The following is a 19,304-nucleotide window of genomic DNA, read 5'->3' as shown; positions in this document are numbered from 1 at the left end:
TAGGTGGGAAAAGAAGAACCTATATATATTATTGAAAAAAAAGGGAGAGGGAAGAAACGGGGTGGGGATGGGGGGAGGGAGTTTAAGATCTAAAGTTGTTGAATTCAATATTCAGCCCGGAAGGCTGTAAAGTGCCTAGTCGGAAGATGAGGTGCTGCTCCTACAGTTTGCGTTGGGCTTCACTGGAACAATGCAGCAAGCCAAGGACAGACATGTGGGCAAGAGAGCAGGGTGGAGTGTTAAAATTGTTTAAATTTGTTATGGACAAAGAAATAGACAAGTTGCAAAAAAATGTTTTGGATTGGGGGAGAGCGGAATTTAGTAAAATAAGACAGGATCTGGCCAAGGTAAACTGGGAACAGCTACTTGTGGGGAAATCTACAGAGGAGCAGTGGGGGGTGTTCAAAAAGGAAATGGGGAGGGTACAGTCTCAACATGTTCCCTCTAGGGTGATAGGAAGGAGTAACAAGCCCAGAGAACCATGGATGAACAGAGATATTCAGGTTATGATGAGAAGGAAAAGAGAGACTTTTAGCAGGTACAAGGGGAGCAAATCAGCGGAGGCATTAGTGGAGTACAGAAAGTGCAGGGTGGAACTTAAGAAAGCAATTAGGAGAGCAAAGAGGGGATATGAGAAAGCTATGGCTGGTAAAAGCAGGGAAAATCCCAAGATATTCTATAAGTATATCAATGGGAAGAGGATAACCAGGGAAAGAGTAAGGCCCAATTGGGGACCAAGAGGGCAATCTATGGGTGGAGCCATAGTAGAGTTGAACGAATACTTCACATCCGTCTTCACCCAAGTGAATGAGGATGAAGGTATGGAACTCGGGGAGAGAGACTGCGAGGTTCTTGAGCAAATTGATACAGGGAGTGACAAGGTATTGGAGGTGATGGCAGGCTTAAAAATGGACAAATCTCCAGGTCTGGATGATTTGTGTCCCAGACTGCTGAGGGAGGCAAGGGAGGAGATCACTAGTGTTCTGACCCAAATTTTTAATTCCACTCTGGCCATGGGGGAGGTGCCAGAGGACTGGAGAACAGCTAATGTGGTTCCGTTATTTAAGAAGGGTTGCAGAGATAAGCCAAGGAACTACAGACCAGTGATTCTCGCGTCAGTGGTAGGGAAACTATTGGAGAAAATTCTGAAGGAGAGAATCTATCTCCACTTGGAGAGGCAAGATTTGATCAGGGATAGTCAGCATGGCTTTGTCAGAGGGAGGTCATGTCTAACAAGTTTGATTGAATTTTTTGAGGAGGTGACCAGGTGTGTAGATGAGGGTAGTGCAGTTGATGTAGTTTATATGGATTTCAGCAAAGCCTTTGACAAGGTCCCACATGGGAGACTTATAAAGAAGGCAAATGCACATTGGCTACAGGGTAATTTGATAAGGTGGATTCAAAATTGGCTTAGTTGTAGGAGACAGAGGGTGATAACAGAAGGATGCTTTAGTGATTGGAAGCCAGTGTCCAGTGGCGTTCCACAGGGATCTGTGCTGGGTCCCCTATTATTTGTCATTTATATAAACGACATAGATGACTATGTGGGGGGTAGGATTAGTAAGATTGCGGATGACACAAAGATTGGCCGGGTGGTTAACACTGAGGTTGAGTGATTTGGGCTACAGGAAGATATAGACGGGATGGTCAAATGGGCAGATAAGTGGCTGATGGAATTTAACCCTGAAAAGTGTGAGGTGATACACTTTGGAAGGGGTAATTTGACAAGGAAGTATTCAATGAACGGCATGACACTAGGAAGTTCTGAGGAACAAAGGGACCTTGGCGTGTGTGTCCATAGATCTCTGAAGGCGGAGGGGCATGTTAGTGGGGTGGTGAAAAAGGCACATGGGACACTTGCCTTTATCAATCAAGGCATAGATTACAAAAGTAGGGAGGTCATGTTGGAGTTGCATAGAACTTTGGTGAGGCCACAGCTGGAGTACTGTGTGCAGTTCTGGTCACCACATTATAGGAAAGATGTGATTGCACTGGAGGGGGTGCAGAGGAGATTCACCAGGATGTTGCCTGGGATGAAACATTTAAGTTATGAAGAGAGGTTGGATAGACTTGGGTTGTTTTTGTTGGAGCAGAGAAGACTGAGGGGCGACCTGATCGAGGTGTACAAGATTATGAGGGGCAAGGACAGGGTGGATAGGGAGCAGCTGTTCCCCTTAGTTGAAGGGTCAGTCATGAGGAGGGCATAAGTTCAAGATGAGGGGCAGGAGGTTTAGGTTGGATATGAGGAAAATTTTTTTTTTTTACCCAGAGGGTGGTGACAGTCTGGAATGCGCTGCCTGGGAGGGTAGTGGAGGCGGGTTACCTCACATCCTTTAAAAAGTACCTGGATGAGCACTTGGCACGTCATAACATTCAAGGCTATGGGCCAAGTGCTGGTAAATGGGGTTAGGTAGGTAGGTCAGGTGTTTCTCACGTGTCAGTGCAGACTCGATGGGCCAACGGGCCTCTTCTGCACTGTGACTCTGATTCTGTGATTCTGAGAGGGCAAAGACGGGGACACGGCAGAAGCGTCCCAGGTTTGCACTAAGTGCGGTAGCGGGTGGGTAAAATGATGTTTTACCTGCAGGCCTCAATGGCAGCTTTTCACACCATCTCATCCTAAAGCTGCTGTATTAATTATGTATTCCAGGAAAACACACCATTCCCATGGTGCGTGGACTCTCATTCGGCCGGCACGCTGTCACCTTGCCGCTGCCTCACACCAGGCACCATATTTAAAGCCCAGCTGCGCGCACACCTCTCAGTGCTTCCAGCCCACGACCACTGCAAAGAAGACATGGCCCTGAAAGGAAAGAAGACTGCAGCCCCCAGGTTCAATAGCGCGTCCCTCGAGCGCCTTTTGGACACGGTGTAGGCCCACCATGATGTCCTCTACCCCCCACTCCGACCCCAGGATGAGCAGCAATATCACTAATCTGGCTTGTGAGGCGTGGGAGTGGTGGTCAGCACCTTCAAAAGAGGACAGCCACCCAGTGCCACATGGGGATGAATGATCTCCTACATTCCACAAGGGTAAGTCACTCATCTCATTACTCTCAACTCACACACTCACAAACCCTTCACACATCCAAAGGGCCCTCACTCACTGTCAGTTCAAGGGACATCACCATTCACTCTCTCACACACACCGTCATTGTCCTCATCCCGTCCATGGGATCACTCACCACCCACACATGCCAGGCATACTTATCATCTAGCCCAGCAGGCATCCTGATACACTCTCCCCCTCTCTATCCATGCAGGACAAACTGGCTCACAACAGGAGGGAAAGGTCACAGACAGGTGGGGGGATGTCAGAATTCAAAGTTCTGACAGAATTCGAAAACAGAGCCATTTAGCTGGTCGACAATGACCAGGACCGGTCCTGTGCTGACAGTGAGGTCGGCGCTGCTCTACCAAGTGAGGATCCAGCAGTGAAACATCCATCAGATAACCATGCCGTGAGTGATGTGTCCTGTTTCACAGGCCACTGCCCTGCACTAATTATCTCCCCTTGCTCTCGCAGGCACATCTGGGAAGCAGCCGACAGAGTCCATGACCCAGAGCCTCCAATCAAGCCCCAAAGAAACTTCTGAAGAGGAATCTTGAGGCACCTTCCCTGAAGTCCCATCACAGTGCTCACCCACACCCTCCACCAGCGCAGAGACACACACCTCGGTGGGACCGAGCTTTACAGTAGCCTCCGGATCACACTCTGGTGAGCACATCGCACTTTCCGATCCACAGCAGGTGGAGGCAGGGATTCCCCAGGTCCCCGGCACTCGGAAGAGCTGCTGGAGACCAGAACGTTGCTGATTCTGAGACAGATGATGAGCCTCTGGACTCGGTCATGTCACAGTCGCTGGAGCTGCAAAGGCAGCTCGGGAACATCAGGAAGGGATGTCCACTGCACTCCTCAGATTGCAAGGCACGATGGAGGAGCCTGTTTGCCTTCAGTCTGAGGTGATAGCGCCGACATTGCAACGCACCGAGGGCAACACTGGCAGGATGGCAGCCACCATACAGATCTTGGTCCAGGACGTCACTCCTGCACTGCTGCGCGGGCTTAACTCCATCGCTGATTCCATAGTTGGCCTCCAACAGTGTGTACGCGAGAGGAGTGCTGGGCATCTCAATCTCACTCCAGCTACCCCTTCCGCTCACGGAGTCAGCCAGGGGCTCTCGGGCACCCATAGGGAGGAGGATCAGCAGATGTACCCCAGAGGGCCATCCATCCAGGTGACTCCGAGAGTGTCCGCCCCATCCGAATCCCCTCTTCCTGTGACCCCAGCAGCTCCAGCTCCACAGGCCGAGGAGGGTGTCACTGTCACACAGCAGGACCCCGAAAGCAGGCCGGGGCCCTCCAGGTCTTGGCCCTCCAGAGGACACCCGCCAAGGTCATCACAGACAGGGCGTCACAGTCAGCAGGCTGCCCCCAACTCCACTGTGAATGACCGAGGAGCGCCAAGATGTAGTGGCAGGGTTAGGAATGTCAAGAAGATTTGTTGCATAGCCTGGGCATGCGTGTTAATCACTTGTACATAATGTTCACTATCGTCAGTAAACTCACAAGAACATCTCCCTGTCTGTGGCTCCTTGTTCTGATGAGCAGTGTTCTTGTCACTCAGATGTGAAACCTTTCTGCACAAAGATAAAAGGCAGGGTGTCTCAGTCCAGGGCCTCTTCCCTCTGATCTGTGCACCTTCAGACCAAAGTGATGGTCCAGCCTCGCACTCCCGGGACACATTACTGATACCTGCTCCTCGATGGTTCTTGTCATTGCTTCCAGAATGTAGTGGGCAGGCATCAGAGTTCCGTCATTCTCTCTGTGTGCTCTCAGCACCTTTAAGGTGCGGCTGGCCCCCATCTCTTCAGCACACGTGACCAGTGACACGGTGCTCCTGAAGGGATCGGGTGCTGAAGGCGGACAAAGGGTCAGATGCTTTTAGAGTTTCATGGCTGCATATCTATGATGTGACCCTGATCACAGAGCGCAAGTGAGATGCCCTTGGCCAGACCAGGAGTCAAACATTTTCAGAGGTTATGTGAAGATCTATGGAGTGTCCTCACTGCATGTTGTCATCATCCTCCTGCAATCGAGCGACTATTAGAGGCTCCACTGCGTCTGCATGACAGGAGCATTCTCACAGAGGGTATGTGCATTGTCATAAGCCAGACTGGAGTCAAACATTCACAGATGCGATGTGAGGATCTATGGGGTCTCCTCACTGCATGTCCTCATCATCCTCCACAAATCTAGCAGCTATGAGGGCCTCCCAAGCCTGCCTGCCTCGCCTGGCCAGTGCGAGGGCCTCATCTCCATCATGGTCACCTTCAAGGACCTCCTCACTCTCATCCCCATCAGCAACCTCATCATCGGATGAGACCTCCAGCTCCTCCATTCCCTCCTCAACCACCTTCTCTCCCCATTGCAGTGCCAGGTTGTAAAGGGCACAGCAGACGATGAAGATGCGTGACAGCTTCTGTGAACTATATTGCAGGGCTCCACCAGACCAGGCCAGGCACCAGAACCTCATTTTCAGTATCCTGATGGTCTGCTCCACCAAGTTGCGAGATGCAGCATGAGCCTTATTATACCTTACAGCTCCCACCTTTGAGAAGGAAATATCCTTATTGACTTCTCACAACAAGTTTTAGATAACAATTACTTCTAAAATACATGCTGTTTCCATAATTCCTCGATTACATATTGTAGGTAACATACTAAAGCTATTTGCATCTAAGTACAAATAATTAAAATAACAGATTATGCATGGACTTAAAGGATTCTCCAATTATCCCTTCATCCATATCCATCTTGTGGAGTATTAAGTATTATTTCTCCCGGGCCTTCATTTGTCCGAATCCAAAATTCCTTTTACATTCACTTTAATTTGACTCTACGATGGTAGGGTAATGATCAGGGGGAGTAAGGTTAATTATCTTAAAGTCAGTTTCTCTATGGAGTCTGTGTCAGTACCTTGATTATTTCAAAACAATTTCATACTCTTCAGGCCATATTAACCATTTTATGTCACACTGTTTGTCCAGTAATTGAATCAAGGCTGGGATCTGTTCTTCAGTGCAGCTGCACCTTGTACACTCGCTGGTCAGTTACTTCACAAGTTGCAAATCACTTCTGCAAACTCACGCCGGTGTTATAATTCCTTCCTTAATCCTCTGTTGGAATCTCACATTCGTTACCCATCTTCACACATTTCCCTATCTTTTGGATGTGGTCTCTAGGGATTTTCTTTTTACCAATTTTTCTGTTTGGGCAATCTTCCTTCCGCTACATGTCACTTCATCATGCTTGGTGGTCATCTCTCTGCTCTCTCCCACAAGTTCTTTTTTTGCATTTGTGGAAGGATTATCAGGTGCTTAGGGATTGTGCTGTGTATTTTGTCAATCAACTTCATCATCTGGGATTTCACTGTCTTTAAAAGGATGCACCATTTGATCATTTTTCCTGACTTTCCAGTCATCTTCTCAAAAGATCAAAGGGTGGTTGGTATCTGTCTCCAGGTCATTGCTTATCTCCCCCCGTATTGTCCCAATGGTGGTGGCCAGATTATTAAATCCAACTCTCTTAAAAAGTTCATAAACAAAGACACAAGTATCGCCAAAAGAAACCTGTCACCTTACTCATCGCATCTACACTTTCACTAGAATGTGCTCAATACCCAAATCTATATATTCCATTGCACTACTCCCAAAGTGAGTTATTCCAATTCCCATTTGGGTTTGTATCCTTTTTCACTAACTCTATCTATTATTCTAAGCGGGGCATCTCAATAATTACCAAGGTATCTCTTTCAAGAGCTCCGGAGAAACTTTATCGTCCAATAATGTGTTTTCATAATATATTTAAAAGAGAAATTAAATATTCCCACTTGATTTCAGCCATTTTGCTTGTTTGTTCTTTCACTAAAACAACAACTTATTTTCTCAAAAGTAACCCACTAGATCAGCTTGTCCAGGGGTTGGCCTGCAAGGTAGATCTGGGAGGACCCTGATGCAGCACGTGGGGTGGGAGGGAGGGCTCCGCACAGCCTGACAGACGGGCATCTGGTCTAGGATGCGCCATTGGCTCCTAGTGGCAGATAAAAACAAGGGCAGATTTCCATTCCTCTGATCCTCCCCCACCCACCACCGGCACCACCCCCTCCCCCATCCTTGCCACAAGCGAAAAGGTTTTGTTAGTGTTCAATTTTTTTCTTCCAAAGACAAACTTTTAAAAAATACTTTTATGCCGAAAAACCACCCAGACTGTTTGTCCATTCGCTTTTTTGGAGAAAAATTAGAATTTGTTTATACCCTTAAACGTAAGCTAAATTTCCTTTTGAATGCTTGAAATAGCATCACATGTCCAGTTATTTCTCAATTCCAATTTTAGAAACAATTATACTCAGACTTGGTGGTTTTAAATAGTGGTTTTGCATCAGACACAAAAGCTTTTGGAATCAGTTTAGAGGTGATTTCCATGTCTCCCATACTAAGACACTTTGTCTCGAAAGATAACAAATGGTAACAAACGGCCTGAATAGTGAAGGCCCAGTCTCTGAAAGGTAAAGTCTTTTTGCTGTGCTTTAATTCTCAAACCTGCTGGGTTCACTTGGAGCTGGAAACCATCATCACCTGTTTTAAAAAAAAACAAAAAATCCATTGTGGCTCTGGCCAAGAGAAGATCGTCTGGGAAGAGCATCCTGCAGTCAGCATCACAGTGAAGCAGTATGGGAAGAGCATCCTGCAGTCAGCATCACTGTGAAGCAGTATGGGAAGAGTGTCCTGCAGTCAGCATCGCGGTGAAGCAGTCTGGGAAGAGTGTCCTGCAGTCAGCATCGCGGTGAAGCAGTCTGGGAAGAGCATCCTGCAGTCAGCATCGCTGTGAAGCAATCTGGGAAGAGCATCCTGCAGTCAGCTTCACAGTGAAGCAGTCTGGGAAGAGTGTCCTGCAGTCAGCATCGCGGTGAAGCAGTCTGGGAAGAGCATCCTGCAGTCAGCATCACAGTTAAGCAGTCTGGGAAGAGCATCCTGCAGTCAGCATCACAGTGAAGCAGTATGGGAAGAGTGTCCTGCAGTCAGCATCGCGATGAAGCAGTCTGGGAAGAGTGTCCTGCAGTCAGCATCGCGGTGAAGCCGTCTGGGAAGAGCATCCTGCAGTCAGCATCGCTGTGAAGCAATCTGGGAAGAGCATCCTGCAGTCAGCTTCACAGTGAAGCAGTCTGGGAAGAGCGTCCTGCAGTCAGCATCGCGGTGAAGCAGTCTGGGAAGAGCATCCTGCAGTCAGCATCGCGGTGAAGCAATCTGGGAAGAGCATCCTGCAGTCAGCATCGCATGAAGCAGTCTGGGAAGAGCATCCTGCAGTCAGCATCGCGGTGAAGCAGTCTGGGAACAGCATCCTGCAGTCAGCATCGCGTGAAGCAGTCTGGGAAGAGCATCCTGCAGTCAGCATCGCGTGAAGCAGTCTGGGAAGAGCATCCTGCAGTCAGCATCGCGGTCAAGCAGCCTGGGAAGAGCATCCTGCAGTCAGTTCTTGTTAAAAATAACAACTTGCATCACAAGACAGTGCGAGAGAGCAGCAGAGAACAGAACTAACGCAAGTGCGGGGAAGCCTCAAAGAGTGACATCAGCACAAAGGTGAGAGCTGATTGGTGAGTAGTGGGTAAGTGTTTTTCTCCAGTTTTTTTCTCCAGTTTAAAATAGATTAAGCTAAGGCGGGGGGGTGGTAGGAAAAAGAGGGGAAGAGCAATAGTGGTAGGAGACTCAATGGTAAGGGGAACAGACAGGCATTTCTGCGGCCATAGACGTGACTCCAGGATGGTATGTTGCCTCCCTGGTGCCAGGGTCAAGGATGTCACTGAGCGACTGCAGGGCATTCTAAAGGGGGAGGGCAAACAGTCAGAGATCATGGTACGTATTGGTACCAACAACATAGGTAGAAAGAGTGATGAGATTCTGCAAGCAGGTTAAAAAACAGGACCTCAAATGTAGTAATCTCTGGATTACTTCTGGTGTAATGCGCTAGTGAGTATAGAAATAGGAGATTAGTCCAGATGAATATGTGACTGGAAAGATGGTGCAGGAGGGAGGGCTTTAGATTTCTGGGACATTGGGACTGTTTCTGGGGGTGATGGGACCTGTACAAGGATGGGTTGCACCTGAACTGGAATGGGACCAACATCTTTGTGGGGAGGTTTGCTTGTGCTGTTGGGGAGGGTTTAAACTAACTTGGCAGGGGGTTGGGATCCTGAGAGGAGGGGGAGGGGAAGCAGGGGGAGATGCACAGCCAAAATTAGAAGAGAAAGCAAGTGAGTCTGGAAGGCATAGAAATTATAGGCCAGTTAAGGCATAAGAGAGTTTGGCAAGGTTGGATGGTATTTATTTTAATGCAAGGAGTCTGACGAATAAGGCAGATGAGTTGAGGGTACAAATTAACACATGGAAGTATGATGTCATTGCTGTCACAGAGACATGGTTGAGAGAGGGGCAGGATTGGCAGCTCAATATTCCAGGATATAGGGTTTTCAGGTGAGACAGGGAAGGAGGTAAAAGAGGAGGGGGTATCGCAGTATTGATAAAGGAATCAATTGCAGCAGTAAGGAGGGATGACATCTTAAGAAGGCTCCTCAAATGAAGCCATGTGGGTAGAACTGAAAAATATAAAAGGAGCAATCACATTACTGTGAGTGTACTATAGGCCCACAAACAGTCAGAGAGAAATAGAAGAGCGGATATGTAGGCAAATTTCAGAGAAGTGTAAAAATAATAGGGTAGTAATAGTGGGGGATTTCAACTTCCTCAACATTAGTTAGTCATAGTATGATAAGTTTAGAGGTAGCGGAATTCTTAAAATGCATCCAGGAGAGCTTTTTAAGCCAGTACGTAGAAGGTCTTACAAGAGAGGGGGCGGTCCTGGACTTAATTTTAGGGAATGAAGCCGGGCAAGTGGTAGACGTATCAGTGGGGAAGCATTTTGCAGATAGTAATCATAACTCCGTTAGATTCAAGGTTGTTATGGAAAAGGACAAGGATGGGCCAGAAATCAGAGTTCTAAATTGGGGGAAGGCTGATTTTAATAAGATCGGATGTGATTTGGCCAGAGTGGACTGGGAGCAGCTACTTTTAGGTAAATCTGCATCAGAGCAGTGGGACTCATTCAAGGAGGAAATAGGGAGAGTACAGGGCCAACATATTCCAGTAAAGACAAAGGGTGGGACCAACAAATCCAGGGAACCCTGGATGTCGAGGGATATACAGGATTGGATAAAGAGAAAAAGGGAGGCTTATGGCAGATACCGAGGGCTCAAAACAGCGAAAGCCCAAGAGGAGTGTAGAATGTGTAGGGAGGAACTTAAAAAGGAAATTAGGAGAGCAAACAGGGGGCATGAAAAATCATTGTCAGGTAAAATAAAGGAATATCCAAAGTTATTTTACAAGTACATTAAGAGTAAGAGGATAATTAGGGAAAGAGTAGGGCCCATTAAGGACCATAGTGGTAATTTGTGTGTGGAGCTGGAAGATGTAGGTAGGGTTCTAAATGAATACTTTGTGTTGGTGTTCAGAAGTGAGGTGGACGATGTGGATATGGAAATCAGACAGAAAGACTGTGATATAATTATAGAAATTAGCATAGAAAGGGAGGAGGTTCTAAGTGGTCTGGCAGGCTTAAAAGTAGATAAATCTCCAGGCCCGGATGATATGTATCCCACACTGTTGAGTCAGGCAAGGGAGGAGATAGCAGGGGCGCTGGTAATAATTTTCAATACCTCTCTGGCCATAGGAGAGGTGCCAGAGGACTGGAGGACAACCAATGTGGTATCGTTATTCGAGAAGGGAGGAAGGGATAAACCAGGGAACTACAGGCCAGTCAGTCTAACCTCAGTGGTGGGGAAACTATTGGAAGCAATTCTGAGGGACAGAATTAATCTACACTTGGAGAGGCAGGGATTAATCAAGGACAGTCAGCATGGTTTTGTTAAGGGGAGGTCATGTCTGACCAATTTGATTGAATTTTCCGAAGAGGTGACCAGGTGTGTAGATGAGGGCAATGCATTTGATGTAGTCGACTTGGACTTCAGCAAGGCTTTTGATAAGGTCCCGCATGGGAGACTGACAACGAAGGTAAGAGCCCATGGGATCCAAGGCAATTTGGCAAATTGGATCCCGAATTGGCTGAGTGACAGGAAGCAGAGGGTGATGGTTGAGGGGTGTTTTTGTGACTGGATGCCTGTGTCCAGTGGGATTCCACAAGGATCGGTGTTGGGTCCCTTGCTGTTTGTGGTATATATAAACAATTTAGACTTGAATGTAGGAGGGTTGATCAGTAAGTTTGTGGATGACATGAAAATTGCTGAGGTGGTAAATAGTGAGGAGGATAGCCTTAGGTTACAGGAGGATATAGACGGGCTGGTCAGATGGGCTGATCAGTGGCAAATGGAATTTAATCCAGATAAGTGTGAGGTGATGAACTTGGGCAGGACAAACAAGGCACAGGAATACACGATGAATGGTAGGACCCTGGGAAGTGCCGAAGATCAGAGGGACCTTGGTGTGCATGTCCACCGGTCCCTTAAAGTGTGGGACAGGTAGATAAGGTGGTTAAGAAGGCATATGGGACACTTGCCTTTATTAGCCGAGGCACAGAATGTAAGAGCAGGAAGGTTATGCTGGAACTGTAGAAAACACTGGTTAGGCCACAGCTAGAGTATTGCGTGCAGTTCTGGAATCCGCATTATAGGAAGGATGTGATTGCACTAGAGAGAGTGCAGAGGAGATTTACCAGGATGTTGCCTAGGCTGGAGAGTTTTAGTTATCAGGAGAGGTTGGATAGACTGGGGTTATTTTCCCTGGAGCAGAGGAGATTGAGGGGTGACATGATTGAGGTGTATAAAATTATGAAGGGCATAGATAGGGTAGACAGGAAGGAATTGTTCCCCTTGGTGGAGGGATCAATAACCAGGGGGGCATAGATTTAATGTAAGGAGCAGGAGGTTTAGAGGGGATGTGAGGAAGAATTTTTTCACCCAGAGGGTGGTGGGAATCTGTAACTCACTGCCTGAAAGGGTGGTAGAGGCAGAAACCCTCATAACATTTAAGAAATATTTGGATGTGCACTTGCGATGCCATGGCGTACAAGGCTATGGGCCTAGTGCTGGAAGATGGGATTAGAATAGTTAGGTACTTGTTTGACCGACACAGACTCGATGGGCCGAAGGGCCTTTTTCTCTGCTGTAGACCTCTATGGCTCTATGACTCTATGGCGTGATGAATTTTTTAAAAATGCTGTCAGCAGAAAGTGTTAACTCCATGGCATGTTTCGGGGGATGGTGGAGTCGGGGGCAGAAAGTTTGGCACGCAATTGTGTCACTTTACATAATTTCATGGGCTGAATTTTATCAGGCGTGAAATCACAGGAGATGACTTCAGGCAAGCGTCCCAACAAAATCCCGCACTCACATGATATTTCGGTCAGTGGGCGCACAAAAGTCAGAAGTGCACCCACCGACAATCAAGAGGGCAATGAAGCCTATTAACGGTGCAATTGTCTGTCATTTTACCGTAGCCTGTCTAACCTTGTGGCTGGCGGACGGGCGAATCGGCCAGGCGGCCTTTACATTTTTCATCAAACCTCATCCAAGGGTGGGATGAGGTTTCCATTATTAATTAAATAAAAATAGAAATCTGCGGACAGAATTTTTATCATCTGTATATTCAGGCACCTGATTGTGATGCTTGGAGATTTTATCATGATTTTAAAAATGTTATTTCCTGGCTTTAAGGTCCTCATCTCCCTAAGGCAGCTCTCTGCCTCCAGGGAGCTTTCTGTCAGCGCTTGCCCACCCCCATTCTGGCAGCGCTGAGCTTTTCAAAGCACGCTTCACCTTAATTGGCCAGCCAGTGTGAAATTGAGGTCGGGGGCCAATCGCAGTCCACGGTCCATTTCCTGACCACTCCCGGGCTTGCCGATCATGCCCACCCACCAAGCTGAAAATTCAGGCCAATAAAACTTCACCAATCAGAAACCAAACTCCAGACTTATTCTGCCAACTCCAGCATGATGCCACCACCAAACGCATCTTCCCTTCACCCCCACTGGCGGCATTCCACAGGGATCGTTCCATCCGGGACACCCTGGTCCACTCCTCCATCACCCCCTACACCTCAATCCCCTCCCACGGCACCTTCCCATGCCACAGAAGGTGTAACACCTGCCCCTTTACTTCCCCTCTCCTCACTGTCCAAGAGCCCAAACACTCCTTTCAAGTGAAGCAACATTTCACTTGCACTTCCCTCAATTTAGTCTACTGCATTCGCTGCTCCCAATGCGGTTTCCTCTACATTGGAGAGACCAAACCCAGACTGGGTGACTGCTTTGCAGAACACCTTCAGTCTGTCCACAAGCATGACCCAGACCTCCCTGTCGCTTGCCATTTCAACACTCCACCCTGCTCTCATGCCCACATGTCCGTCCTTGGCCTGCTGCAATGTTCCAGTGAAGCTCAACGCAAACTGGAGGAACAGCACCTCATCTTCCGACTCGGCACTTTACAGCCTTCCGGACTGAATATTGAGTTCAAAAACTTCAGATCATGAACTCTCTCCTCCATCCCCACCCCCTTTTTGGTACCCCCCCCCCTTTTTTCTATATACATTTTTATTTTTTTCCCACATACTTTCATTATTATTATTTTGTAAATTTATTTCCATTTTTATTCATTGTTTTATCTCCAGCTTTTAGCCTTTTCGATCTTTTTTCCCACCACTTTTGACCACTTTGGCAGGAAGAAAAGAATTCTGCTGTGCAGAGGGATCTGGGTGTCCTGGTACATGAATCACGTAAAGTTAGTATACAAGTACAGCAAGTGATTAGGAAGGCAAATGGGATGTTGCTGTTCATAAGAAATAGGAGCAGTAGGCAATTCAGTCCTTCGCACCTGCTCTGCCATTCAATAAGATCATGGCTGATCTTCTACTTGAACACTCTTTCCCTGCACAATCCCCGTATTGCTTGATGTTTTTAATACATAGAAATCTATCGATCTCAATCTCGAACATACTCAATAACTCAGTTTCCACAGCCCTCTGGGCAGAGAATTCCAAAGATTCACCACCCTCTGAGTGAAGAAATTTCTCCTCATCTCAATCCTAAATGGCCTGCCCCTTATTCCGAGACTGTCCCGGGCTGGAGCCAGGGAAAAAATCCTTCCTGCATCTACCCCTGTAAGAATTATGAATTTTTCAATGAGATTACTTCTATTTCTTCTAAACTCCAGAGAATACAGACCCAGTCCCCTCAATCTCTCTTCATAAGACAATCCTGCCACCCTAAGGATCAGTCTGGTGAACCTTCATTGCACTCCTTCTATGGCAAGTATATCCTTCCTTAGGTAAGGAGACCAAAACTGTACACAATACTCCAGGTGGGGTCTCACCAAGGCTCCATACAATTACAGAAAGACATCTTTATTCCTGTACTTAAATTCCCTTGCAATAAAGGCCAACATACCATTTGCCTTCCTAATTTATGAACAACAACACCCAGGTCCCTTTGGACATCATCATTTCCCAGTCTCTCCCCATTTAAGGAATACTCTGCATTTCTGTTTTTCCACATTATATTCCATCTGCCATGTTCTTGCCCACTCACTCAGTCTGTCTAAATCCCCTTGAAACCTCTTTGCATCCTCCTCACCAATCACATTCCCACCTAGTTTTGTGTCATCAGCAAACTTGGAAATATTACATTTAGTCTCCACATCCAAATTATTGATTTAAATTATGAATAGCTGGAGCCCAAGCACTGACCCTTACGGTACCCCACTAGTCACCGACTGCCAACCTGAGAAAGTCCATTGACTCCTAATGTGTTTTCTTTCCGTTAACCAATTCTCATTTCATACCAGTATATGATCCCAATCCCATGTGCTCTAATTTTGTTTACTAACCTCTTGTGTGGGACCTTATTGAAAGCCTTCTGAAAATCCAAATACATCATATCCACTGGTTCTCCTTAACTATTCTGCTAATTAAATCCTCAAAAAACTCCAACAGGTTTGTAAAACATGATTTCCCCTCCATAAATCCATGTTGACTCTGCCCAATCCTACCATTATTTCCTAAGTGTCCTGTTATCACATCCTTTATAATAGATGCTAGCATTTTTCCTACTACTGATGTCTTCGAGAGTGACTAGACCGACTAGAGGCAGCCAGTCACTATGGTTCATCATGCAGGAACGTGGGCGGAAGATTGAAAAGACCAACTCATGGGGATTTAGAACATAGCTACAAGATTTGCCTAGCTTGAGCTAGAGGGAGAATCTCTAGGAAAAACCTCAATGTGAAAGACAGTTCTGGGGTTGAAAGTTACCAGGTTGGGAAAGGAAAAGAAGACAAATAAACCCCCAGGAGTCTAAAATCATTTTGGACGGGCTCCAGGAGACTACAGTGTCCATTTAAGAGACAGTGTGAAGTATAGCCATAGTGTGGGATTTTCTGTTGTGGTAAAGGTTAAGGGGAGAGTTCTATTCTGTCGTTGAGAGTATAGATTTCTACTGGAAAAAATAAGCGCTTAATTTTTAAAAATTCTTTCACGGGATGTGGGCATTGCTGGCTGGGCCAGCATTTGTTGTCCATCCCTAATTGCCCTTGAGAAGGTGTGGTGAGCCACCTTTCTGAACCGCTGCAGCCCCTGTGGTGTAGTTACAACCACAGAGCTATTAGGGAGGGAGTTCCAGGATTTTGACCTAGTGACAATGAAGGAAAGGCGATATAGTTCCAAGTCAGGATTGTATGTGGCTTGGAGGGGAACTTGCAGGTGCTGGTGTTCCCATGCATCTGCTGCCCTTGTCCTTCTAGGTGGTAGAGGTCGCAGATTTGGAAGGTGCTGTCAAAGGAGCACCTGAATACCTTAATCAATGTTGCTTTTAGAAGAGTCATATGGACTTGAAATGTTAACTCTGTTTCTCTCTCCACAGACGCTGCCAGACCTTCTGAGCTTTTCCAGCATTTTCTGTTTTTATTGCTTTTACTATATATGTTACAGTAAAAGTCTTAAAATGTGGTATCTTGTTGTGTCATCCTTTCAGCAATTCACCACTGGAAGTTCAAATTTCTTTTTTAGAGTTATCAGTCTCTACAGAGATCATAACACCATCTAGTACATCTTCTATCATTCTGGTCGTCCATAATACAATAGTGGAGTTGTTGAGCTATCAATGATACTATAAAAACCCAGACAGGAGGCGAGGAAAACCCTCAATGGTGGTGACCTTTGGAAACCATCAGTCCAAAGTCACCTGTTCTTTCCCAAGGTCACTCCTCTCACCACACGTCATGTCATAAATACTCGTACACTGTATACCAAAATGTTATATTTTGATGTTTCTTTCCTATGTAGTTGACTCTTCTCTCTGAAGTGATCTGTCACTCAGTTGTATCAAACTCTTAGTGGTTCAAGGAGACGGCCACCAGTAGCATCTCAGGACAACTAGAGATGGACAATACATGGCAGCGTTGCCAGCAACACCCATATCTCCAGAATGAATAAAAGTCTGACAACTACCAAGCTACACCTTTCCTTTAACATTTTTGCATAATTGCTCAAAATCAAAATGCTTCGTTCCTATTGTGTGTCAAATTTATTTAAATATTAACAAAAATAGTTTTGTAAACTGAAAGATTAAAAGATCAAACTGAAATTATTGCTCTTTATAAAGTAACAATCCTTCTAACTCTTTTGTGTAATTTACCATCACTTTTGCAGAGTAAGCTTTAGCAGCACTGACAGGAAGCCATCTGTTAAAAAGGTCATACGGGTGTTTGAGGTTTGAGAGCAAACTACTTGTGCTGTTGACGAAGCAGTGAGATGGCGGAGTGTAAGACCGAGCTGCATGCAAAGTGCTCTGCTCAGCTAAAAAGCAGAAGCACATTCCCTTTGCTTGAATCTGTCCTTTCTATGGGTTACCCAGAACACATAGCGTAAGTAATTGGCTCTTAATTTTTTTAAGTTATGAAGATTTACTTTACTGATTTTTGGTTTCATTATTCACTTGGATCTGGAATTTGCAGATGATTTAACAGATTTTTTTTCAAAAATGTTTAGTAATGGCTTTAATTGTTTAAGGATTCCGATTTTAGTGAGATTAGAGGATTGGTAACCAATGGAAATGGATTTAAGTTAATTGGTAAAAGAACCAGAGGTGAGATGGAAATCATTTTTGTTACGTAGTTGTGATCTGGAATGCGCTGCATGAAAGGGCGGTGGAAGCAGATTCAAATGTAAATTTCAAAAGGGAATTGGATAATAACTTCAAGGGGGAAATTAGGGCTGTGGCCAAAGAGCAGGGGGAGTGGGACTTGTTTGGATAATTGGATGGCTCTTTCAAAAAGCTGGCACAGGCACAGTGGGTCAAATGGCCTTCTCTGTGTTATATCTTTCTCTGCTTCTCTGAGGGTAATATTGATTATGATACAGCAGCTGTTTAATGAATTCATAAGTTATAATATGAATTATTGATAAACACATTTCTAAAGGAGATTTTACAGTTCATTTATTTTATTGTGGCAACAACTATCTGTCAATGCCATAATCAGAAAACTCAAAAGCTTGACTAAACATTGATCAATGAGGGTTAATACTTGGCCTAATTGTTACATTGAACATTTACACAGCTTTTGCCATCTCCCAGGTACTTTATTGAAAGATTTCCACACTGAGATTTTGTTTCTTAAAGAAGTGATAATAATAATTCTGCACCTGCTGAATATGCAAGAAATCTTGCATAGGGAACTGTGGATTAAACTTTGCAAAACAAATACATCAGATTTTCAAAGCGAGCCATATGTATACTTAAGCTAGGAAGATGCTCAGAGATTTAGTGGGTTTATGTATAATAACAACAACAATGACATCAAGCTGACTACAAAGTCACATCTGGAATATTAAAGAAGGAACTTACATTTCCTGGGCAGCTTTCATGACCTCAGGAGGTTCCAAAGACCTCTTCAGTCACTGGTGTACCCTTGAAGTGTCATCACTGTTGTAATATAGGAGACTGCATGTAATGTTGGGCTGGTCTCTATAGGAGCAATATATCTTAGTTGGTCAGATTTAGCAGGATAGTTTCTGAGATAATGGTAAGGGCAGTGAAGCCTCATCACCTGTTAATCCAGATCCACAGCCTACTGCTTGGCTGGAGGGCCTGCCTGAAATAAGCAGTCAGCCTCATTAATATGCAAATCATTAGCCATTTTGCCAACTGGCCCATCAAAAATAAGTTTGAAATTATTTTTGTGTAACTAAGAGGAGCAATCTGATTGGCTGGCAGCTCTAGTAGTTCCAGCAGTGCCAGTGCTCAGTCTAGGTAGTGCGGAGACTGCAAGGACAAGCAGGAAGAAGAGTGATGGATGCTAGAGAGACATAGCCCAACTTTTAGAGCAGGGAAGGATCCAAGAAATCACGGGGAGGAAGAGGTGGGGTGAGGGGGGCAGGTTTTGGAGGGCAGACTGTGAAGAATGAAGGGGGGGGTGACACCTTGGGGTGGGGGTGCCCCTGATCGGCACAGGGCACCCCCCAGTGATATGCTCCCCCTTTCTTCCGGCCTTTTTTCAACTTGGCCTCAAAATTGGCCTGCCCACTCCTGCCTGCCTGCCCAGGCCAACAGTATCATGGCATGGGCATTGTAATATCCTGGTCAACTGACTTGGTAACAAACTCATTTGACCCTGTATTATTCATTAAATATGGCGGGCGGGCTGCCGATTTTGGCACCAGTCCACCTACCATATTATGAGAGACAGTTCAGGGGTGGGCAGGAAGGTGGTGGGCTGGGTGCCCCTCATATTGTACATGCCCCCCGCTAAAAATGCATGTGTCAGGGGCTTAAAATCAGACCTTAGAATTGAAAGTATTGTTAAACTTATATTGAATCTCAGTTAGAACACACTTAAAGAGTGCTGCATGCAGTTCTAGTTGGCATATTATAAAAAAGATGTAGAAGCTTTGAAACAAGTGCTAAGAAGGTTTACAAGGATGGTATCAAAAATGCTGAGGTATACATATCAGAAAATGACTGACGTGTTAAAAATAGAAAGCTGAGGGGTGACCCAATAGAAGTCTTTAAAACTATGAAAGATTTTGATTGAGTAGATACAGAGAGAATGTTTCCACTTGTGGGGAAGAGGCCATCGATATCAGATAGTCACCAAGAAATCCAATAGGGAATTCAGAAGAAACTTCTCCACCCAAAGAGTGGTGAGAAAGTGGAACTCACTACCACAGGGAGTGCTTGAAGTGAATAG

General features: G+C 45.8%; 1 protein-coding gene across 1 annotated transcript in view; it reads left to right on the top strand.

Annotated features, from left to right (window-relative positions):
* The first annotated feature begins 16,861 nt into the window (after window positions 1–16,861).
* LOC144691915 (ubiquitin-associated and SH3 domain-containing protein A-like) overlaps window positions 16,862–19,304 on the top strand; it is a 231,439-nt gene continuing 228,996 nt past the window's right edge. Inside the window, exon 1 of the mRNA XM_078560489.1 lies at window positions 16,862–16,982. Within this exon, the coding sequence (XP_078416615.1) occupies window positions 16,870–16,982 (113 nt within the window). The 5' untranslated portion in view covers window positions 16,862–16,869. The remainder of the gene's footprint in view (window positions 16,983–19,304) is intronic.

The sequence above is a fragment of the Cetorhinus maximus genome, chromosome 16, assembly GCF_964194155.1.
Source record: "Cetorhinus maximus chromosome 16, sCetMax3.hap1.1, whole genome shotgun sequence".
Classification (NCBI taxonomy): Eukaryota; Metazoa; Chordata; class Chondrichthyes; order Lamniformes; family Cetorhinidae; genus Cetorhinus; species Cetorhinus maximus.
The sequence above is the reverse complement of the archived record's forward strand: the minus strand, read 5'-3'. Positions and strand labels throughout refer to the sequence as shown.